Source organism: Festucalex cinctus, chromosome 16 (genome assembly GCF_051991245.1).
Source record: "Festucalex cinctus isolate MCC-2025b chromosome 16, RoL_Fcin_1.0, whole genome shotgun sequence".
Taxonomy (NCBI): domain Eukaryota; kingdom Metazoa; phylum Chordata; class Actinopteri; order Syngnathiformes; family Syngnathidae; genus Festucalex; species Festucalex cinctus.
The window spans coordinates 12,143,149-12,167,753 of NC_135426.1; the positions used below are offsets into that span (position 1 = coordinate 12,143,149).

General features: G+C 40.5%; 1 protein-coding gene across 1 annotated transcript; it reads left to right on the forward strand.

The window, feature by feature from the left end:
* mdfic (MyoD family inhibitor domain containing) lies at positions 1 to 24,605 on the forward strand. The gene is made up of 5 exons (XM_077499205.1): positions 1 to 411; positions 549 to 721; positions 3,448 to 3,522; positions 17,168 to 17,488; positions 22,392 to 24,605. The coding sequence occupies exons 2-5, from the start codon at positions 625 to 627 to the stop codon at positions 22,646 to 22,648; spliced, it is 750 nt and encodes a 249-aa protein (XP_077355331.1). The 5' UTR covers positions 1 to 411; positions 549 to 624; the 3' UTR covers positions 22,649 to 24,605.

Below are 24,605 nucleotides of genomic sequence, written 5' to 3' on the forward strand. Positions count from 1 at the left end.
GTTTAATGTATTTTTATTGTACACCTTGAATGAAAGGCTCACCTAGGCGTTTTTTTGTAACTGTATTTTTTATGTATTTTAATTAATTTACTTACTTATGTGATTGAGTTTGGAAAGAAATGTTGGAAATGTGATTTATTCCAAGGAGGCAAGGCAGGAAAGAAGCTGTGAAGGAATCCGGATATGATGGAAAGTTCTCAGCTCTCCTCTCAAGAAAACACACACAGAGACAAAGTTTGGGACGTCAGACACATCTGCGCGAAGTCAAACTTTTGGACACTGCAGGCTCACAACTCCTTTCGAAAAGTTTACGGTTATTAGCCGTCGTTATTTTCGCCTCCGAGTTGCATCGGGTAAAAAAGAAGGATGGGAGTGCGTCAGATTTGAAGCGAAGGTGACATGTTGTGAAAGGTAAGCGGCGTCTTTCTAAACAATGTTTGCCGGCAGCTTTCAACAAGTTTGTCAGAAAAAGAGGCGAAATGGGACATTTCCCCCACTACTACTGCCGCTCAGGTAACTAACTTATCGCCTTGCTTCGTGTCTCCAAGCCAAATGCGGTGACTTTTCTCCTCCCGCAAAAGAAGAATTACACGGCGGATAGAAACATTGGAGATTGACGGTCTCATGTCCACGGAGAGCGGCCATTCTCCGCATGGGCCAGCGGGGCTAGAAAGGAGCCCCCAGCCGGAGACGAGCTCCCCTTTGCTGCCCATCGTTCACGGTAAGGATGGAAGGATGTCAAAAGGCACATTCATCACTATATTTTGAGGTGCCATTTATTTCCTAAACATGTTGTGAAACGGTACAGCTGTCATGCATCATCATTATTACATGAATGTTGAATGCAGTTTTCCATATTGATGTATATTTCTGCTATTTTTCTTCTTCGAATCTAATGCATCCCATCATGTTGCCTTTACAACTGAGGGGACCTGCAGTATTTGTATGCTATCATGATATTGTATAGTGTATTGTTGATTTAAAATAAATCACACACCACCAAAATAATTTCGCAAAAACATTTACTGAAATAATAATTATTATAACTTTATTTCTAGCCCAACACTCAAACGAGTACTCAAGTCTTGAGTACTCGTTTTGATACAACTGACCTATATATCCCAATTTTGCAAATGGCAATTTCTTATTCTTATAATTTCAATTTCAAATTTCAGTAAAATGACCACAAGATGGTGGTCACTGACGCAGCTAATAATACCTTGAAATAAGATACCTGAATTTCAGAAAAAAACTATAATTCAAGGGGTGTATTTATGTTTGAAATATGTAAAGTGAGGCCCAACATAAAATACAGATGTTTGAGTTTTGTAACTTGTTGAAATCTTGATGGTTTACATATGGATTGGTTGAACATTTTAAATTGCAGATTTTTTGTTTTGAAAAACGCAGCATCATATCTAACAGCAAACATGACAATTGGTTGAGAATTTCAGAGAGTTGAGCAATTTGATGAGTGCTCGAGCAGCCCTGTCCCAAGATGGCCGCCCTGTGACGACGTTACTTCTCATTTGCCCACAGCGGGCGTCCATACATATGCCAATTATTGAATACTACCAACATGCGTCACCCATGTAGCATTTTGATGTTTGCCTTTGTCTCTTGTATGAATGGCAACAGGCGCATACACAAATTGATTGCCTCTTCTGCAGCTAGTGCAAGAGCCTGTATCATTTGTCGCTGTATATTACTGGCAGGGTACATCGTCAGTGTCAGCATCTGTAGCGAATATTATAACTGAAAACTGAAGTTGCGCAACAATAATAATGCCCGCTTTTGATTGACATCTCACTGAAGTAATAATTGAATAATATGGTTTATTGTTGTGGCTGCATGAATATCATGCAGTCCCAATTTGTAACACAAACATGTTCTCTGCCTTGAAACTGTCTGAACGGTAATATTGACATCATTCATCAGGAATGCATATCGCCTGTCCGGTCAGGCGTGACAGGAAACAGTTGCAGGCCACACTCTTCTCGAAGCTTCACCTTTGTGTTGAACTTAACTACACAACAATATAAGTTCTTTGGCCAGCACACTCCTCCATGACACTGGTACTTTTTACTGAATCATGCTGAGTCATATGTGAAAACTGGACTTGGTTGTATAAATAGGAAGTCTGTTAATACAGGAATAAACATAACCCAGATTCGTTATTAGGTAATGACTTCCAATCTGAGAGATACTGCCTTAACAAATATAGGCTCAGTTTTCAACAACACTTTTTTTTTTTTTTTTTTTTTTGCTCTTTTGTAGCTAAAACAGTAAAAACTCCTCTCAGAATGATGCAAGCTGTTAAGCCCTTTCCCTTGTCTTGTGTTAAGTGATGCGCCTTGGCCATGTTTTTTTTTTTTTATTTTATTTTTATTTTTTGTCGTCTTCCCTCCTAGTAAAGTCCACAGAAACGCCCTGGTGACTATGAACAGGAAACCACAGCCCAATTATAGTTTTTAATTAACTTTCTAGTTAGATTATCACATGTAAAATAATCCACCCGCCCCACTCCACACCCTCCTTTTTTCATTTTTCTTCAAACAAGCAATGAAGCGTTAACTATCCTATTTATACCAAGCATCATTACGGCACTGTCAAAAAATAGCAAAGTAGGACAAAGTAAGCAATCAGTCAGGCTGCTGGATTGCGAATGGATTTTCACCGGCCCCTTCAAAGGCGCCTGCGCTTAAGACTGGATTTTCCCTCCCAGGGGAGCGGGGATGTAGCGGGAGTAGGCCAATTCGTTTCTAACCGTGATCACTAAATACTGCGATGCATCACGAGGTAGCGCTGCTAATGCCAACGTCACTGCCATACATCATCTCCCTGCTGCGTCGCATCTATCCAGGATGCTGTCCCCGCCTCGATCTATCACCGGAATATCACCTCTCTCCAGCTTTGCCAAACACGCTTGTGAGCATCATTCCAACGAGAACGGCAAACATGGCTGCAAACTGGCCTCAAACCACGGCAATAAAGTGGATTGTTTTCGTCTCCCCTCCTCCCAAAACGAGAAGTCAAAGGAGTGGACGAGTGAAGCTGTTGACGCTTACGTACTTTTTTCCACTTTATCATGAATGCTGCTTTCATGGCAGGTAGAGCCCAGCCGGGAGCACAAGTACTACAAATGAGATCCAGAACTCTGGAAAAGTTTTCACCTGAACCACCGCAGCCACACATTGTGTTGTGCAACCATTTGTTTGAAGAATATTTTTTCAGTGGGTTATTTTTATGTTTTTTTTTTTCTGTCACTCTGGTTTATCCCAATGCCATTCATATGGTGTCATTTGACCTTGCTGTAAACAGCTGTTTTGGACAACAGCTGAGAGAAACAGAATCAGGAGTCTTTGGTCTTTTGTTGTGAGAGGCTGTTTTTTTTTTTTTTTTTCTTTCCTTCTCTCTGCTTAGCTAACTCAACGTTTTTGACCGTAGATGCCCGTGACACCGAAGCATCGGGACCATCTACCAGTCGCATGAGCCAGGAGGACCACTGCCAGCCAATAAGAGGTACGTTTGAACCAACAGGAATGTGACATGTTGAGAAATACTTAATTGGGGGCTGGCGGTGAATCAAAATGGCACAGTATTTAGCATTTGGTTTCTGTATGAAAGCGAAACACAAGCACTCCCTTTATTCGCTGTGCTTGCTTACCCACAATGTATTGCATATCGGCAACACGGCACAGTCTGCTGGTTGAGTAATGTCTTACCTAACAACAAAATAAGCTGTCAAGGGTGGATGTTTTGACAGTTTGACTGTGCGTGTGCACGAGGCCTCGAGTTTGCTGGCCAACTGAAATACAAGCTCCAGTGTTTCCAGTTGCAATAATAGCAAGATGGCACCTTGAGACCCTTTTTTGGCAAGCCAGTGGCCCACATGTTTGCTGTCTCATTCCGTCTCAGCTTGGCCTCTTTATTTCCATTGTCCCTCTACTTCCTATCCAGGGGGAAATCCTGCTAGGGCTTTATTGCATCTCACCAACTGTATTTTTTTATTTATTTTTTTCAGCCCACAGCAAACAATTGGCAAGACAGCAATGCATCCCCTCCCATTTGCCGTTAATTTAACTGTATCAGCACTAAATTAAAATTGGGCATTTAGACCAGCAGTGCTGCCAGATGTAGTTGGTATCTTCAATCCGTTTAGCTTTATTGTCATTGTACCACAGGGTGCAATGAAATGGAACAGACACAAGTAAAACAGACATATAAAAACAATGGCCAACAGTATACAAAAGGGGAACACCCCTTTTTCGCAGATGAAAAGAAAAACATAATGAGGGGGAGGGGGGGGGGGGGGGAAACAAAAAACAAAAATCCATACTGTGCTCCTGTAAGGGGACAATTCAGTCAGCCTTGAGTCTTTCACTGGAGCTCTCAATTGGCATGTGTTGGCCGAATTAGCGATCAATTCTTCAAGACTAGCTGTCAACTTCTGCACGTTGGAATCCAATATGCGAAGTGTCTCAAATTCCATTCAACCCGCGATTGAGTTCTCTCGTTGCCCAAGTTTGAGTGTTGATCAGACGCCACAAACTTCCATTTTGCAAAATGTGCTTGCCTATATGCAGTTCAGTAGTTGTTTATTAGTCAGCACTCCAACATGAGGCTGTAAAATGTTGATTGATCGGTGTGTCACGGAGTTCTTTGTGTGAATGAACCCTGCTGACTTGAAGACGCGTCAAGTGAGCGTCAGTGTCATTTTTGCGGACATTTTTTCCCAAATGTGCATGTTTACAAAGGAGAAGGAAAAATGTGTCGGGGCAGGCTAATAGCAGCTGATTGCTTCCATGACAGTGCGTGAGCTATAATAAGAACCGTGTTTGAATTTGACACAACAGTTCTTTTGTTTCGATCTTGTTAACTTTTCCAGGTCTGTTTTTTTTTTCTGTATTAAATTTAATGACTTGCCAGGGGCTTGTTTACCAGAGTGGCGAGGGAGCGATTTGGTTACAAAAAGAAGGGGAAGAAAATGTCTTCTGTCAAGAGGTCTTCTAAGCTTGTCAGGTGTGAGTGTTATTCTCCTGAAGGGAGGCGCGTGTTTCTTTTATCGGAAAATAAGCCCATGTGACAACAGTTTTGCGCTCGTATTTGATCTCGCCGCACCCTCACACAAACAAAGCGTCTGGTAAGTGTGTAAGCGAGAAGTGTGACTCGACATCTCAAACTATATATTAGTTTGAAAACCCGAAGTTCATTGTTGTCTGAAGTCTTCCCGTTTTGTACCTGGGGCCTATCAGATCCTTGCTCCACGCGTTAATTGAGAGCCTTCATCGGCTGCAACAACAGGAAATCAATAAGAGATCATCTGCTTGGCTGCATCCTGCCCCTGAGCTCTCACTCGCCGTCTGATTTAAAGCTCATGTACGCTATGTTGGTGCTGCATTCTCACAGCACGAGGAAGTCAACTATATTGTTGTACTGACGGCACATATCCTTTTTTTTTTTTTTTTTTCCTAGCGCTTTAGGCGTATCGACTTACAACAGGAAGATAAACATGCTCTGCTGAGAGGGACGCATGTATTTGTGGCGCCGATGGTGCCTGTAGATTTTGATAATAGATACAAGACTGGTGGCAGTGAAGCCAATTTTTAATATTTTTTTTTTAAATGCTCTCCCACATAATTTCAAACTAGTCTGTCAAAATGTTTTGATCAAACAGCAGAATTCATTCAACTTATTGATAGAAATGATCAACAAAATAGGGAACAAAAACCCAAATCATGAACATTGCAATGTAGTAGAATACAGTTTTCATATTGTAAATGCTTTTATTTTTTTGGACATTAATTTTATGTATTTATACATTATAGTGTGACCTTTTTTTTTCAGACCGAACTCGAGTCGTCACCGATACGATACCACTAGTAAGATTCCCCCCAAAAACAATAACGCCTAATTTTAAAGAAAGGCCTAAATTATATATCCCAATATAGCATTCTTCCTTAAAATTGCAGGAAATAATGTCAATTATCTTTTATCATTTCCGGTTCCTGATCATAAAACAGCCGCCATAGGGTGGCCAATACTGGTATCGGCCGCCATAAAAATTCTGATACATAAAAATAAGGCCGGTATCGGCACTGATACGATACCTGGTACCGGCACTCACCCATCCTTAGTCTAGATATGTTGAGAAGTGTTTTTTTTTATTTTTTATTTTTTTAATGAAACCTGTTGAAGAGAACGCTGTAGATTGGTTTGCATTATTGTTAAGATGTGATTTATAACTGACTTATGTTTGACATTTGTTTGAGAGAATTTTATGAAGTTGAAGTAAATTCTTAAAACTGCAAGTCAAAGTGTTTAAGTTCATAACTCTAATAGAAGTAGGTAAAACAGTCTGTTTTAATTGATGGATTATTTGCTTTTATGTAGTGTAAACCAAAACAATCTATAATAGGTATGCTATTGTTCATTGCAATAAAGAATAATTTGTTTGTTTAAGAATATGTAGGAAAAGAAAATAATCGCTTATTAAATTGCAATATTAAATAAAAATGCATTTAGGTTATTTTTTCAAAACCTACTGAAAATAACAGAAGACTTGAACCCAACATAGCAATTCCATCTTTTTTACCATTCGTCTTAGTATTTTGGATTACTATTGAATTGTTTGTCAAACCATAAGGGTATCTGATCATTCAGAGTTTGACCAGCTTTTCAGTTAATTTGTTTGAAATTATATAGCTGACTTTGATCATTTCAAGGTTTTACCAAAAGTGACACACTAGTCGGAAGGTTATAGTACAGATGCCGTGGGGATTGTCAACCGACCGAGATTTGCTCGACTACAGTAAAGTACAAAATCTCCAGCAAGGCTGTCACCGGGGGAAGGCTTCCTCAGTGGCTCCTCCATTCTGGAGGGGTTTGGGCTTGTCGACAGACAGTCCCCAAGAGACCCTTTTGGGTTTTCCAGCAGCTCGTATCTCCTGCACACAGGACCCTGCCTCCCTTGGCTTCATCCCTGAATAAATTGCAACCGGTTTGAGGGGTTTAATCGTCACCATTATTCACCGGATTGTCAAATACTTTTGAATGCCCGATAAAGATGACCTTACTTGCTGCTTTTATCTGTCGTGCGAAAGGCCTGTCAAATAACACCACTCTGTTTTAAAGAAAGATCACCTTTTGTGTGACTCTCTGATTGGACTTGAGCAGCACACCTTCAAGGTTATTACCTGTGCGCTCAATTGACCTCTTTGGAAGTGAATTTGCGACCTCTAATAACTGACGTGAAATAGATTTCCTAATGGAAGATTGTCATTTTGTGATTTACATGCAGACCTACTAAAAGGAGTCGAATCAAAGCGAAACTAAATCAACATTCTCAAGCTGCCTCCAAGTTGCCAAAGTGCTTCAAGACTTTTTAACCTGTTAGTTTTTCTTTTCAGCTATTGGAACTGTGTGATTGTTGTTATGCAAGATACATATCTTCTTTGTAGCCCTCCGAGCCCTGACTGTGCAGAAACAATGTTTCTAAAGTACAGAGCCATTATGAACTCCACCGTTATTTTCAAGTGATTACTTAGCATTGGGTCACAGAATCCTGAATGGTATAAATAGGGTGAAATGCTAGCGCAGGGGTTGATTATAATGGCCATTGTAATTCTACCTCTGTTGTAATTATTTTCTCATTGTCTTGCCGCAGATAGATTTCATATGGGAAATTTCGAGTGTGTTAATTAGCATATTTTACCCAAAGTGCCCGAGTGTATTTAGTGTTTTTTCTTTTCTTTAATAGTCGACATACTCGAGCCACATGATTAGTTATGCATACCCCGATTGTGAAGAAAGTATATGGATTTTGATTGTGATTTAAGAGTTGTTTAATTATTGCTGCAGAGAGTAGAAGTTATTTTAACGCAGTGGTTCTTTCACCTTGTTGGAGGTACTGAAGCCCACCAATTTATTATGCTCATTCAGTGAACCGCTGTTTTTAGAAAAATGAGATATATACATTTGTTTTGTTTTTCCCCAAATTCAAGACCTCGGTATAGGGTTTAATGGTGAACAAAATGAACAGAGAGAGTAGCCTTTTCATGGAATCTGGCTCTTTTCACCTTGAATTAAGCAAGCATGGTATTGTTTGCCTTCTCCGTGCAGCATAAGAATGCGTTCCTTCAGTTTTGCCTGTGATAACTAGTTGTACTGGACTCAAATTGCTCAATTTGGCACTGCAAATCATGCAGTTACGATGCTGACTTCCATCACCCAGCTCAACTCTTTATTTATTTATAGTGCACTTTAAACAACCACCGCTGTTTTCTTAAGATGGAACCCAATAGAAATAGCAGCGGTCTCAGAAAGGAACCCTGTGGAACACCATACGTTCCGTTATGCATGCACACATCATCATATTGGTCATATTCGTCCGACTGCTTTCTTTTTATGCTTAACATAGTATGAAGCGATTAAAATTGATAAAGAAATCACACAACGTAGCACCTCAACAGCCACAAACTGATTGCTGAGCACACCAAATTCCCTGCAGCACAGACAGGCCAAGCAAAGTATTGTGATCATCTGCAGCCAATGACGGCCAAGTGGGGATGCATGTCTTGACTTCCACTGAACCTTTGAGACTGACTCGCCGAACCCTTGGGTTGCGATCGAACTCGGGTTAAGAACCACTGTTTTAATGCCAAATGACCTTTCGGTACCTAAATGTCACCTGTGAAGCATTTTGATGCCTGGCTTCTTTTGTATTACTCACAAGCAAGGCATTTTTTGTTTATGGCTCCTTAAAAAGTTAATTCGTTTCCAAGTAGACGAGTTTAGATGAAGCACTAAAATAAAATGTTTTTTTTTTTTTTACTTGAGTGGTTTATGGCAGGCTTTATAGTGTGTTCACCAAGTGCGCCACACATGACAGCATCTTTTCCAGAGAGGGAACGGGGTTGATAAGGGATGTGTGTGTGTGTGGGGGGGTCCTCCAGCCAGTTTAAATGAGAACTGCATGGGGGGGATTATGTGGCCTCTAACAGGGTTTTGGCTCCAACATTAAGGTTAAAACCCTTTTCTATTACTGCGATCTGTGCTGCTGTTGCCCCCGCCAGCCCCTGAGTTTGCAGCTCCCTGGCCCCCTCGTGTTTGTAGGTTCAATGCCTCGCTGCGAGGTCATTCTGTCAGGCCCCCCCTGAGCAGTAGAGGGTGACCAGAGTCTGGGGGCGGGGGCGAGTTGGCTGCATGGCTGCCGCCCTGACTCCGTCTCAGGCTGAAGCGATCCAACCAGCCCCCTCCTCCCTTCTCCCTTTCAGGCTGGAGCTAAAATCGATACGGGCGTCTCGGCGTTTAAGAAGCCACTCAAAGGCGGACGAGCACCTCCGTCCCGAAGGCTGATTCTCTCAGCTTAGGGTTTTGATTGGCATCCCCGAGATGTGAGGCGCTGACCCACAGCTGTCCCATTAGCGGAGGGTTAATGCTGAGATTGCTACTGAGCAAATAAAGGAACTCGGCGTGGGGCTATTTTGATAGACTGCCAATCCTCTCTGTGACCCGCAGTCACACCTCAGATGTGTTTGGCCTTTTAGGGAGCTTCAGTCGGTTAGTGGGGCACATACTGTAGATGGTCTGTTGTGCGGCGTATACTTTTCCCGCGCAAACGCTTGAACTTCCTGTGGAACTTGTGTTTCGGCGCGGGGATGTCGAAGTCAGTGGAATATTTGAGTCATTGCTTCAACTTTGACGCCCTCCCTCACTTCTCCGCCTCTTTCTCACTCACTCCAGTTTGGAGTGGAGGAGGGTGGGGTTTGTTTTGAGGCAGCTCCCACAGGCGGCCTCTGAGTCACGTCGTTTTGAGACGTTATTGCAACATGAACCTCCATCAAGCATTCAGTGGTCACTATTGCCGGTGTGTGTGCACTCTTCAAATGGCGAGAAACAGGAAATGACATCAATGAATGACACAAACTTGTGCAACTACATCAGAAGTAATGCAAGTGTTTCTGCTACAAGATGAGCGCTTAAATTAGCACACTGCCAAATTCCACATAACAGTGTTGAAAAATGGGGTGGTGGGAGGGGGCGAGGCGCTGTTGAAGGCGAATGGCGTCTACTCAACAAGATTCCCGTTAGTTGTAGATCGGAACACGTGAGCAGTTTTGGACGCTGCATAGATGCCAGCCTGTGATTGAAATTTAATATACAATTATTTTTTTAAGGTCCTCCTCCTATTTTTAACAAACGCAAAAAAAATCTGAATTACAATAATGTATTTATTGTAAATAAAAGTTTTGGTCTTGCAGTATATCATATGAAAGACAGTTTATCTACTTCCATTAGAGTTAACTTAGCACTTTAGCTTGCAGTCTATTAAAGCTTTTCACTATGACAATTTACCAAGTGTGGCGAAACCATAAACGTCAGAATATAAAAATAATGCAAACATGTTACATGAAATAATATGTAAACGTGGACTGCACTTAATCACTTAAATTCCTCGACCGACCAAAATGAAGTTCTTTTTTTAAATTTTTTTTTAAATCGCATTATTTGCCAAGCACAGCATTCATTGTGAACTACATAGAACATGATACTTTACACATCTGAGCCAATACGAGTAGAACACAATCGACCCACAAAGAACAGCAAAATAATGCAACATTTCCGCGTTTAAATGATTTAAATGAGATGAGTCTTGACAGCTAATCGAGGCCACACATGCCCAAGAGTGTCACTGTTGCTGATGAGTAACCAATATCCAAGCAGGTAATCCCGCTATCCTCATCACTTCCATCGCCACTATCATCATTATTTCATGTGGGACAAATTCACAACAGTGTTTAAGTGTCAGGGGTAAGCTCCCCACCCCCTCAGATGCAATGGAACAAGTGACATTTCTGCTAGCACATGTCACATCATCTTCCACTTCTGACAAGAGTACATATTTATAGATTATATTGCTACCCCGATCTTCAGTTGTGGAGGATTATGCCATTAAAAATTAACAAAAAAGGTTTTATAGTAGTGCCTAGGCCTAAAAAAAAAAATCAACATAATGATCTAAAAAAGGGATCTATCGACTTTATTTTCATACTGTCACACTTTTTATTTTCCTTTTTTTTTTTTTTTTTTTTCTTTTCTTTTTTAAATCTTAATTTGGCCAGTCCTCGTTTTATAATCAGGTGTGACTTGTATATATTAAAATTACAGCTTGACATGCACCAAAAATACCCGTTCCCTCAGGTTCGGAAATTCATTCTGATGCTCGTACACCAGACTTGAGAGTAGGGGTCTTCGGAAGTGAATGGGAGTTCTCCAAAAGCCCCCCAAAATACAAGTGGTGTTAAGGAGTTGGTGCGAATTTCCGGATGCACCCGGCAGCAAACGATGACAAAGAAATTTATAACTACATTTTAATGTTTTTCATTTTAGTTTAAAACCTTAGCTAGAATCCCATGTCGCATTGTGGCCAAAGGTAGAATCCTGGTCGGTTATTGCGCCTTTTGGTGCTGTAAATGCTAAATCTTTGTTTTGATGTAAGGAAGCAGAATGCTGGTTGCCATGATGACTACTACTACTGAAATTCTACCTTGTCTCACAAAGTAGAAGAAGTACGGCCTGATGCACTCGGAATAACTGAAGGCCACATTTGAACAACACTCTGTTTCCAAATGGTCTGAGTGACGCGATCTGAGAACACGGCATGAACGGGGATTTTGGATCATAGCTCTACTTTTCGTCTGGATTTTCATATAAAAGAGCTTCCCCTAAAAAAATTGACGTATATTCTGGAAAAATTTTTTTTTGTTTTGCTTTTTACTTCACAATATATTTTTTTGACTGGTTCGACTTTGACCATATTTAAACGTTCAATACGGTACTTACCGACAAGCAACATTGATAAATCTGAATTCTAGATTAAGCCATTTTCAGTGTTTCGCATTGACAGTATAATGTCAACATACACTATATAATTCCATGTTGGTATCATGTCAACATCTTGGCATGCTTAAACATATTTATGAACACTGGAGTGGCTTGTTTTCCAGCCAGCGCATCTTTTGCATATTTCAAAGAAAGTCCTTGTCTTCAAGTTTGGAAGGTCAAATGGTAAACATGGCTTTGATACGGCCAAGGAACATTTCAATCAGAGCCCTTTTGTAATAACATTCATTGTACTATATATTCCTCTCTCTTTCCCCCCTCGCTATCTCTGTCGTATAATTCCCCTGGTTTTGCGTCTATAAATACGGACGGGGAAGATGTATAATTTCTAATGAGAAAATATATCCCTTTGGATTGAAAGGCAGGGGCTGTTCCACACACTGCTATTTGTTAGGAGGAGAGATGGTACCTGGGGCTGTTTTGGCGTTGATGGTGGTAGGGAGGACTCTGGCTAGGTCATTGCACATTTGACAAATTAGCATTTCAATCATGCAGGTACATGCGCAGCCAAGTGGAAAATATACACGCTTTCCTAATGCCGCCACACAAAAGATAAACAAAACACCGGCGCGGGGAATTAGCATTTCCGAGCTACCTGCGGTTTATTCCTTTCAGAACTTGGCTCAGAATGACACCGCTCTTTCCATTCGGCTTTAAAGTCTTTGCATTGTGTAATAATGGCACTTAGCGGATGAATATGAGCTGCCTTGTTTATTTGCTTGACATGATGTGACATTTGTATGACTGTCTGCGCCATGATGGCCGTTGTATATGGAGGACCAAAACTGCCAAAATTCGAAATAAATAAATGACTAAATAAATAAATGACTAAAAGTGAAAATGAATATAAAAAGAATATAATTTGAAAATTATATATTAAAAAATAAATATAAATGGAAATAAATCCATTTTTATTTTCACTTTTAGTCATTCATTTATTTAGTCATTTATTTATCTATTTATCCATCCATGCATCCATTTTCTTGACCGCTTATTCCTCACAAGGGTCATGGGGGGTGCTGGAGCCTCTCTCAGCTGGCTTTGGGCAGAAGGCAGGGCAGACCCTGGACTGGTTGCCAGCCAATCACATTTATTTATTTATTTAGTCATTTATTTATTTAGTCATTTATTTATCTTGAATTTTGGGAGTTTTGGGCTGTACTTCCAAGTCGAAATGTTATTCAAATGAGGGGGCAGTCCTATGCGTGCCTTGGGTTGAACTCCACCGTTGCAAACTGCCTGTCATTGGTCGAGTGAGCAGCTCGGCGAACAACGAAGTCTCGCCGGCTTGCAATGGAGAGCTCCAGCAATGGACGACTATCGTTTCCACTGTCACCTCAACTTGCGACTTGAGTTGTTAGACAACAAGTGAGAGCAGATGGTGGACAAGATAGTCGTCCATTGCTGGAGCTCTCCTTTGCAAGCCGGCGAGACTTCCTTGTTTGCCGAGCTGCTCACTCCACCAATGACAGGCAGTTTAAATAAATGACTAAATAAATAATTGAATGACTAAAAAAAAAAAATAGATAAATGACTGAAATAGATAAATAAATAGGTAAATAAATGGCTAAAAGTGATAATAAAAACAGATTTATTTCCATTTATATTTATTTTTTTGATATAATTTTCAAATTATATTTTTTTATTTTAATTTTTTTATTTTCACTTTGTCATTTATTTATTTATTTAGTCATTTATTTATTCCGAATTTTGTCAGTTTTGGTCCTCCATAGTTCTAATCTATGTGGGCAAACACCTTTCATCAGCCACTCCCTGTCGGGCGTTAATATTAAAAAATGCCGCTTGTTATTGGGCTCCTGACAATCTTCACACTGGCCTGTGTGACCTCGTTGTTGGACTTTAATGTTTTTGCCTTTTTCACTATTGCTGTTTGTACAGCTACCTTGCTGGCTACATGTATGTATATTCCAGCCTGTTTGTGTACAGGACTGTCTCAGAAAATTAGAATATTGTAATGAAGTCCATTATTTTCTGTAATGCAATTAAATAAGCAAAAATGCCATACATTCTGGATTCATTACAAATCAACTGAAATATTGCAAGCCTTTTATTGTTTTAATATTGCTGATTATGGCAATTTTTTCTTTACTTGGTCTGAGGAAATATTCTAATATTTTGAGATGGAATATTTGAGTTTTCTTAAGCACTAAGAATAATCAGCAATATTAAATAATAAAAGGCTTGCAATATTTCAGTTGATTTGTAATGAATCCAGAATGTCTGTCTGGAATTTTTGCTCATTTAATTGCATTACAGAAAATGGACTTTATCACAATATTCAAATTTTCTGAGACAGTCCTGTATACCATATATACACACTTGCCCTTTCTCTTGCGTCTTTTGCGTGCAATGTTCAAATTTTCCTGTAGGACCTATTTTCTGTGACAAAAAAAACACACAAGGTGTTTCTTTTACATATGGAGTGATCCACGATCCCCAAACCCCGCCCAGCTCTTTGGTGCTCTGTCCCTGTATGGCGGCGCCGCTGAAGACTCTGTGACAAATGGCAATTATATTTGTGTGTTCTTCATGAATCCATCAAACACTGGCCTTTTAAAAATGCTCCCCAGATATCCCAGCCTGTCAACTAGTGGTAGTGGCGACCAAATTGGGATGCTGCTTAGACAGTCAAGAAGCACTCACCCCGCAGTTTCCCCTGTGATGTGTGTGACAGTGTGTGCAGGGGAATAGCATGTTTTATTCAACTACAAATGTACACTCTCAACAGTTGTTGATGTGCTAGAAATAGGGCGGTTACAAGTCCAATTTAGTCCATTGTGTATGTATGTGTGCGTGTGGGTGCAGGATACATGAGGTTTTAATGCATCCTGTCGTGTTTGGTACATTCAGTTATCGCTGCACTGGTGTAGCAACAGGACAGCTTTTAATTTGATTTTTTTTTTTTTCTATTCTAGAGAAATATGATGCATCTGTTTGTGAACATGTGACTTGCCAGCTAAAATTTACCTGATCAATCCAGTGACGATGATCCCTTTTGTTCCTACACAAAAACTTTGCCCTGACTTACTTAGCTCAGTACAATAATTCCAACACAACTTTCCACACTCCATTTTTTGTCTCATTATTTTTTCATTTGTTGAGGGGCGACTGTACACGTCTGTCATTGCCATCCCTGACAGTATCATCATTAATGTGATCAATGGTTATGCATAGTATATTATGCATTGTGTCCATTCATCTTCATTGGGATAAAAATAGAACAAAAAGTTCTAATTCAGAGAACCTGCCGCAATGAATTGAAGTCATTTGTATGGCTTTGCGGTGCTTCGGCAAGATCTTTTATTTTTTATTTTATTTTTTTTCTTGCTTACATTGGTGGCTGCTTTAACAACTATTTCTACTCCGGAAAATTGAAAGTTTGCCTTCCTGTGTGGCGGGGAGATAATTATACCTGCTAGTCTACTTTGGCGTTTTTGAGCATTTATGTGCGTTGGGAGTGCATGTGGCCAACCTCAATGGGAAAAGCGACTGTTCTATTACATGTTACTCCAAGTGTGATGAGTGAATGAAGTCGCAGAAGAAAACTTGGAGTGCGCCGAATGTGTCCTTGTCGTGTTGAACTACGTCCTATCTAGTGAAGCTGTTGCGGTCGGTCCAGAAAAAATCCACGCGTACGTGTGTGTGCGCGCGTTTATGAGGAAGTGTTGCCGAGCGTATGAATGATGGGAAGAGAACGCGTCGTCGAAGACGAGCCGCATCTGCTACGGCAAAGTGCGAAACCACAACAGCTGTTGCCTCATCACCATCCTCTTCTCTCGTTAATACACTTCACGCTGCCGCCACCGCATTGTCACGGGCGGCCTTTTGTCTTTCGTAAAACGAGACGGAGAGAAATCCATCAAGTGGGTTGTAAATCACTGCATACAAAGCTCCGCCGCCTGCTTGCCAGTTTGTCTAATTCTGACCGCAAGGAATCCCCATCCCTGAAGTCCCTATTTGTTTATTGAAGCAGTTCGAGGAGTGCGTTTAATTGCTTTGTTTTACGTCTACGTTCACATCCGGCCTCTCCCTGGGTGATGTGCAGTAAAAAAAAGCGCCAAGGCCCGATTCCCACACTCGCTCCTATTTAACTGTAATTGTTGTGAGCTGACACAGCGATAGAAATAAAGGCTCAGAATTACATTAGGCGCTACATTTTATTTATTTTTTATTTTTTTGAGACGGCAAAACACTTGAGGGATGTTCCATAAAGCAGCTCAATTAGGATGGTTGAGAAAGACTGGAGGTAAAGAAAGTGTCGAATGGCGAATGAAAAGGAGGTGAATAATTCACCAAATCCGAAGTGAACATTGCACTGGTGGGCTCTGATGTGTACTGGGGGGGGTGGTAACGAAAGGGGAACTCCCAGTAGAGCTGAATGCGCAGGTACTCCTCTCGGCGAGATGCCATATCCTTCGCTCACTCATCCTTTGCCGCCTTTCTTATCAGACAGGTCGCCGTCTTCTGACTTGAAGACTTGCTGAGGCCACCTGAGCGTTCAAGTAAAAGGAGATCATTACTGTTGCAGACAGCAGCTATTTTGTATAAGCACACTATCACAAGCACTTTTATTTCCCCTCGTATTAATCTCACGTTCCCTCGCATAACTCACCTGGGTACTGCTCCCATCCGCCAACTGCGGCGGCTTTTGTGATCCTGTCACATGTGAGGTCCCTACATCTTTCAGCGTCTTCCTGTCATCCCAGCACAGAAATGTTTGCCATCTGATCAATATCGCGCTACGGCGTACTCGGAAGATTTGCTAAGAACCAACGGGGCGAATAAAGTTTTCACCAAGCCTGATGGCAGAGTGCTGACAAAGTTCTCGCTCTCGTTTAAATAAAGTGCCGTTATCAAGCATTTACCGCCGTCGGAGTTAAAGGAAAGTTCATTTGACAGAAATGGTATTGCTATGATCATATGCAGCTACAGTGGTACCTTGGTAATTTGGCTTACAGGGTTAATTTCACAGTTAACTTGAAAAAGTCATAGTTACTGATTACTTGATTTTAAAAGTAAGTTAGATGGAAATCACTCTTATTAGTTAGTCAATGAATGCCCACGGTGTCCGAAAGTGACATTGGTGGTGGTGGGTGAAATAGGTTTCTCATTAGGGCAGGAAACTTTCTCATCCTGATCTCATTTAAATGAGTTATGTTCTCATTGGGATGACAAAAAATGTATTTACCTGTGAGCAGTAGCTTATTTAGTTGACTACAAGACATGATGTCTTTGTTTTCAGCTCAACCCCACACTGAAAAAGGACAAAATGGCGTTTTCCTCACTCGCCCCGGCACACCCGTCGATCTCAATGCCATCTACCCTGGCGCGACTGGTGCGAGGACAACGTGCAAATGTTTATGCGGCAACGGCACCAGCTCCGGCGCCACAGGAGGGCCGACCTCCGGTACGAGAGCGGCGCCGCCGAACGCCAGGCAACCGTCCACGCCGGTTTCGCAGAGGATGCAGCGGAAGTTGAAGTCCAGCTTGTCGGTCAACAGCGACGGCAGCCGACGCAGCAAAGGAAGCTCCACCGAGTCGCCAAAACCATCTTTACCAGAAGGTGAGTCGTTGCCCACTTGCTTGAAACTAATTCAGAACTAAAACTTACTAACCACTAACAGCTAAACTGAAATGAACGCATCCTGCTTTTTACAAATCAGAAGTCAAGTCAATTCATTTCATCTTTACTTGTCTTGAGTTTACTGGCAAGTAGACATATTTATAAAATATATGAATACCATTTATTAAAATGTCATATCCATGTGATAGATGTTAAACTAGATGACAGGTTTTCCAAAAATTGGAAATATTTAACAAAAAAATATTCTTATGAATTTACTGTTTTTCAAGTGGTTCAGAAAATGAATGGATGGATGGATGGATGGATGGATGTTGAATAATTTCCAATGAGATTTACATTATTAAATTAAAGCACAAAAAGAGTCAAAATCAGATGTAATAAGTAGACCACATGTCTGCCTGTTTTTCTTTCTCTTTCTCTTCTTTTCTTTTTCTGTCTGTCTCATTTTCTCTTTCTTTCTGTCTTTCTTTCTCTTCTTTCCCCATCCCCCCCCCCCCCTCTCTCTCTCTCTCTCTCTCTCTCCCCCTCTTCTCCCCCATGTACCAAACTTGTCAGATTTTTATTTTTTATTTTTGCCTAAATTAACGGTGGCTGGTATTGGCAGCCTTCAGGAAGAGCCAATACATTGAAAGAAGGTCATTATAGAGCCATTACCAGTATCTTTTATCATACTTCTAAGGCAGACATATGCAATAAGGGTGTTGGGAAAAACACATAAGAATGTATTGGTAATTGGATTCCAAGTAGAGTATGCTACTGGCAGCACATTTGTACTCTCACTCACCTTGTAATGGTGGCGTGCATTGTCGCTCCTTTTTATCACTTGCATCAGGCACGTGTTTTTAATTTCGACACGCCAGCGTTGTACGCCTCACGGCGAGGCCATCACTTTGTCAGGTGTGGGGCCGAGGTGGGTCCAGTAATGACTATCGGCACAGATACAGACTAGGTGTGACCGCCTAACAAAGGCCGAGAGCGCGGGGTGCCCATTAAAAGTCATGACCAGCCTTCGCCGGGCCCCTCACACCTCTCTGGGCCTTCTCTCCTTGCCCGCCTTGCATCGTGGCAAGCAGGGTCCTCATTAACGGCACGGACGTTGCTGCCTTCATCGGCGTCCCTCGCGGGTCACAAGCTTTTATGAAGCATTAGCGCGCACATCTATCCTAAGGACATTGATTTATAACGGTCCGATTGATATGTGTGTTTACATGAAGGAGAAAAGTACGTGTCGTAAGCTTTATTTGATGATTTGCCACACTTGAATTATGCATCAGGTGGCGTAGCGGGTGAACATGGAGAGGCACATACAGTAAAGCATCCTCCAGGGATGTTGCATGTGTGTCTTAATTGGTAAAGAGTGCACGAGAGGGTGACAAGGGTGAAATGAGAGATAGATAAATAATTATAATAATATTAATAATTATTGTTATTGCTATTATTATTATTATTATAAATAAATAAAACAGCAGCTCAACAAGTCGGTCTGATTACGGCTTTTGTGTTGACTGTTTCGCAGACGTGAGCTCTCGGCGTCAATTCACGAGCTCCCGAGTGTTTATTTCCCCGCGGAAAAAAAAAAGAATAGAAAAGCCAAGCTGTTGTGTTTGAGTGTTTACATGGATTAGCATAATCTGTTTGACTGTGAAATTAGCCTCCTAAACAGGCCCCTGAACACAATAAATAAAAGGCGTGAGTTCGGAGGAGCTCGCTCCAGGGATTCCCTGTGTTCTTTGGCACCGGGACCAATCTGCCAGAACCCGTTGGGGTTCTAAGAAGTTCTTCCTCTGTTTAGCGCAGTCGGATCGACTTGTGCCATCCAGCTGCCGTTTTGCTTAATTGTGTATAATAAGATACACTCCTCAAGCTACTTTAGCATGCCGGGTGCTTAGTTTGTCTGTAATGTGTAATTTGTTTTTTAATGCTCAGGATTGAGTGACTTCCCCCTTTGTAAATCCCCGCCATTCACTATTTGTGAACCCTTTTGGCAAGGCAACTTTGTTTACATGGAACATTACATACACAGGATAACTCGGTGCTTCACACATCTAAAATTATTACAATAATTTATATTGACATAATTTTCAAAGAAAAGGTTTAAAGACATATAAGCAAAGTAAAGAAATAAAAAGTAGCTTTCTGGAATTATTAATGGACCACAGAGAGAAATTGAGTTTAAGTAAATCGTTTATACTTGGGGCTGACATCATTTCTAATGGCAACTTTCATTTGCAGCATAACAGCTAAATGCCGCTTCACCATGTTTGCCTTGGTCTGTCTTCAGACCTCAGAGTCCTACTGGCTTTATTTTCAATTACTATGTCCTTCATGTATTCAGGACCTAAACCATTCAGTGATTTATAGATCAGTAGCATAATTTTTAAATCAGTTGTACAGCTGAATGAGAGGCAGTGCAGCTTTAGCTGTTCACACTACTCTGTATTAAATGTAATATATGAAAAGAAAGAAAAGCTGCTGTTATCTGATTATGATGGGCCACTGTTTCTTACTTGCTCGGTAAATTTTGTTTTGTAGTCTTGAGGCGTCATCAGCATCATTTACAGGTGCCTTCAATTTCAAGTTCCATTTTTGCAAATTCTGTACAGCCAGTCTGGAAGTTTGCTTTCTGTCAGTGTCCAGTTCTGTTGTGTGCAGTGTATGACCGCCTTCTACTCCTCCTCACTGGATCCACACTAATCTCTGCTCTTCAATTATACATCCAAGTGAATAGCTGAGAAGGGCCGGCCACTGCTTAATGATTGTGTACTGTGTTTTTTATTTATCGTTTTTACAGTTGGCTCTTTAGATTCTCAACACTTGCGTGGCTCGTGGCTCTGCCCTCTGGGTCCTTCAAAGTTTGTTAGACTGAGCTTTGAGGTTTTCTTTCTCTGTTATTTTTCTATTTTTTTTTCTACCAAGTAGTGGCGGCCCAGCCAGGAGTTTAGCACTCTCCTCGGCACCTTGGGGTACAGCCATATGTTTAATAGTGAAGGAGCTCCATCCCTGCAAGTCTTATGTCTTCAGATCAGCATAATAAGATGCATTAAAAGTTCAGTACACACTTCACGCATCTTGCTTATATCACAGCAAGCCTGTGCTCCTGGTCAGCTCTGCACCCCCTCTGAGCATAAAAAAAAATTGACTTTGATTAATCAAACATGAGCATCCAGCAGTCCTCTGCTTGCCTTCCCATGCCGTCCTCCATACTCCCCTGCTTTCTCCTCCGCCTCTAACCCAATCAGCAACAGCCCTCTCCGACAGCTCGAGATGGGCTGATGAAAGTTATGCAAATGTGGCCTGTTTGTAATGGTATTTTTTTTTTTTTACACACTTTTTTGGTCATACATCAGCATGACTTTTTAGCACTCCAAAGCATTTGTGCCACACTGGATTTTGCTTCCAATGTTTAGTTTTGACACCTACACAGACAGGAAAAGTTGTATGTTACTGGTTTAGAGACTCTAAATTGGAATTAGCACGGTTATTTGATCATTAATAATAACAATATGAAAATGACTTGTAGTTACCTTGAAGTAATGTAGGTGGGATTTTTATTTAACATCGCTAGTTTAGATAACGGTGATGTCTATTGCTTCCTTAGTGCTGTTGAACTGTCAACCAAGATTACATTTAGCAGTAGCTAAAGTATTGCACAAGGACCGCTCATCAGATTGACAAGCGATTAAACTTGTTATAAATAGTTCCCGGTGAGTATTTATTGTATACTTGATTTTCAGCAAAATGGTAGCGTCCCAATGTTTAAATTTGAAATTCTGGTCACTCTATTTTTGAAGAATGGTGAATGGCATTGTTAACAAAGGGCTACTAACTACTAACTGTTGGGTGCAACTACAGTGGTACCTCTACTTACGAAATTAATTGGTTCTAGAAAAAAGTTCTTAAGTAGAAAATTTTATAAGTAGAGACATATTTTCTATGTAAATTCCCTGATCCGTTCCAAGCCTCCCAAAATTCAGACATGTTACATAAAGCATAAAAATTCATCAAAACATGTAACAAATACATGTTCCAATTAGATTATTGTAGAATAAATGAGTTGTGCATAATGTAAAAACCAAAATCTTTTATAAAAAAAAACACAACACAATCCTTCGAAAATGTCCAAGGCAAACATATTATCATAGTGAGCGATTGCCCGACTGGTGAACACTTTTCCTAGGTGATTCTTTTCAACAAATTCCGAAACTTCATGGAAACTTCAGGTACGGCGAGGCATCTTTTCCAAAAAAAGCCCCGTCTCTTCTTTCGTAAAAACAGGCAATATTTTCCTGTTGAGGAGTTTCGTAACTTGAAAATTTCATATAAAGGGACGTTCATAAGTAGAGGTACCACAGTACAATTTAAAAGTGCCTATGCACCACTCTGCTTTAGAAAGTCACTCAAGTGGGCATTTTTGTCATTAATAATTCAAGTCCTACATGCCATTTTGCAACGCGACTAATTCGGCCTAATCTATAAACACCTTCGGGCTGGCAGATGAGCGCTTTTGTAATTTGTAATGGTAAATTCAGCAAAACTTGCAGGTGCCCTCGTCAAAAGGGTCTGGAGAGGTTAAATGTTAATCAAGAGGTGTGTGCCGTGGCTAAAACTAATCGGTGTGTTTGCCAGGGAATCAGCGACTGCAAGACGTCACTGATAATCGTTCTGCGTGATCAAGGCAACAGTGTGCATGATAATGCTGCAATTATTTAACTGTCTGTTAATCAAAGCGGATGGCGAGGAATTCGTTGCCGCAAATTTCTCACATTTCCTCGCTTCTCTCTGGCCACGCATGCAAAAACTCACTTGCGTACTAATTTGGCGGATTAAACCGCTTCCACTCTTGTATTTGATTTCTCAAAAACGTGGATTTCATTTCCCAAAGACTGCTGCGTCCACTGCATCCTGGCGTGCCTCTTCTGCGAGTTCCTGACACTTTGCAACCTGGTGGTGGCGCCGGCGTCGTGCGGCCCGTGCGCGTCCGAGTCGTGCTGCTGCTGTTGCTGCTGCTGCGCCGAGGACATGGGCGACGACTGCAACTGCCCCTGCGACATGGACTGCGGCATCATGGACGCTTGCTGCGAGTCGTCGGACTGCTTGGAAATCTGCATGGAGTGCTGTGGCATCTGTTTCCCCTCGTAGGGATGAGCACACACCTTTGGATAACTGGAATCTTGTTGGACTGATTCAAAAATGGGGGAAAAAACTGTTTATTTTTTAAATGTGCTGTACCTCCTGAGTGTAATTTTTAGGATGCATACTGACACTGGGCTCCTGAAACAAAAGTAATAACGTCCAGTAAACTTGTAACAATAACTATTCACTTGATGTATTTTTAGTACGTCCTTTCCCACGGAAGCGAATAATTGACAATGTGGAGTAAACATATTTGACTGGCGAGAACGTTCGAACGTATTTGCGAGTATGTTTGAGTATACTTGTGAGTAGGTTTGAACATATTTGCAAGTATGTTGGAACATATTTTAATACATTCCAACATACTCATAAATCTGTTCGAACGTTATCACCAGTCAAAAATGTTAATAGCAGTTCAACGCTTCCATAATTTCCATATGAGTACATTTGCAGGGCGTGAATATATTCTTATCCAGTGGTTCTTAAACGGTGGCCCTCAAACCTGTTGCGGTTCACAAACTCTCTCTGCAAATTATGTCATATCATTGAAAAAAAGTGCATACCTACAATGTGGGTGGGCGAGTCAATAAAACAAATTATTCGTTCCTTTCTTAAAACCCGTCCAATTAAAAGTTCACATATCAATAATTATTTTGTTAAAACAATAACTTTCTTACTGACTTCTTAATAAAGATAAATAGAAATAAAGCCAGTCTTTTTCTTTTTTTTTTTTTTAAATAAAGGGCGGATACAATTCTATTACTTGTCAAGGAAGCCAATAACTGATATTTGGAGCCATTTCACTTTCACTTTTAATGAAAGGGAAAATATTTTCATCAAAATTTTTTAAGAATCCATACTTATTGTCTTCTCCAATAAATAGTCTTTCAAAACACCTGAATTCTTAATTTATTATTATTTTTACTTTTCTTCCTGCAGAACCTTCCTGGGCTCAATAGCTCTTATGAAGTTAACTTAAAAATTTGAATGCATAGTTATGTGAAGTTAATAGGTTTAAAGCCTTACTTTGTTCTCATTAGATTACTTCTTATTCCACCGAATAAGTCTTAGTTTTTTAAAAATTATTATTTTTTTGCTGGGTACTAGTCTATACTAACTTTTTTTTTTTTTTTTTTTTTTTAATATAAAGTTGAAAATAGGCAACATTTAAGTCCTTTTTAGTCTCCAGTTTAATTAAAATTTAATTACTAGCTAAATAACAGTCTATATAAAAATGTAGGCCTGCACCCAAAATGTTTGAGAACCTTTGGACTATCACGTTTACTATATTGCCATTGCCAAGTTGTACAACACTGTAAAATGTGACGACTCAGTTTTATGTATCCATATCTACTGTCATTCTGCATAGGAAGGGGCTGATCAGGAATTTAAAAATCAGCAACCCTATAGTTGCCATGTAAGCAGTGTTGGTGTACTCAAGCCAACTGACATGTTGCTTTTGTAAATTAATGAGGATATAGTCACTTGTAGAGTTCCATAAAGCTGCACATCTCCACTCACCCGCAAGCTTTCATGCTCTTTCAGTGGTGCTTGCTCATTACTGGTCCTCATTTGCACCACTTGCTAACTGATGGAAAATTGTCACTTGCTGATGTCAACAAGCTTGTGGCATCGTGGATAAGGTGGAAGAGGTGCATGAGCAAATAAGTGATGTCTTTTGTGCCATTTTTCTACTAAATTACTGGGATTTTTGCTCCAGTTCAGTCATCCTTTCCTTTGGGTCAACTTGTAGCGTTGAGAAAGCACAATGTGAAGATCTTTTTTTGAAAAAAAAGAGAAAAATAACCCGTAGCTACAGAAGTCATTTGATATTTTGCTACTACAATTCTCAAGCTTTGCAATTTTGTTAATGCATTACTTTACCCCTGTAAGTTGCTCATTTTATTGCTGTTGTACATAATTGTGAAATGTAAATTTTAAAATAAATACCGGAGTGATGCAA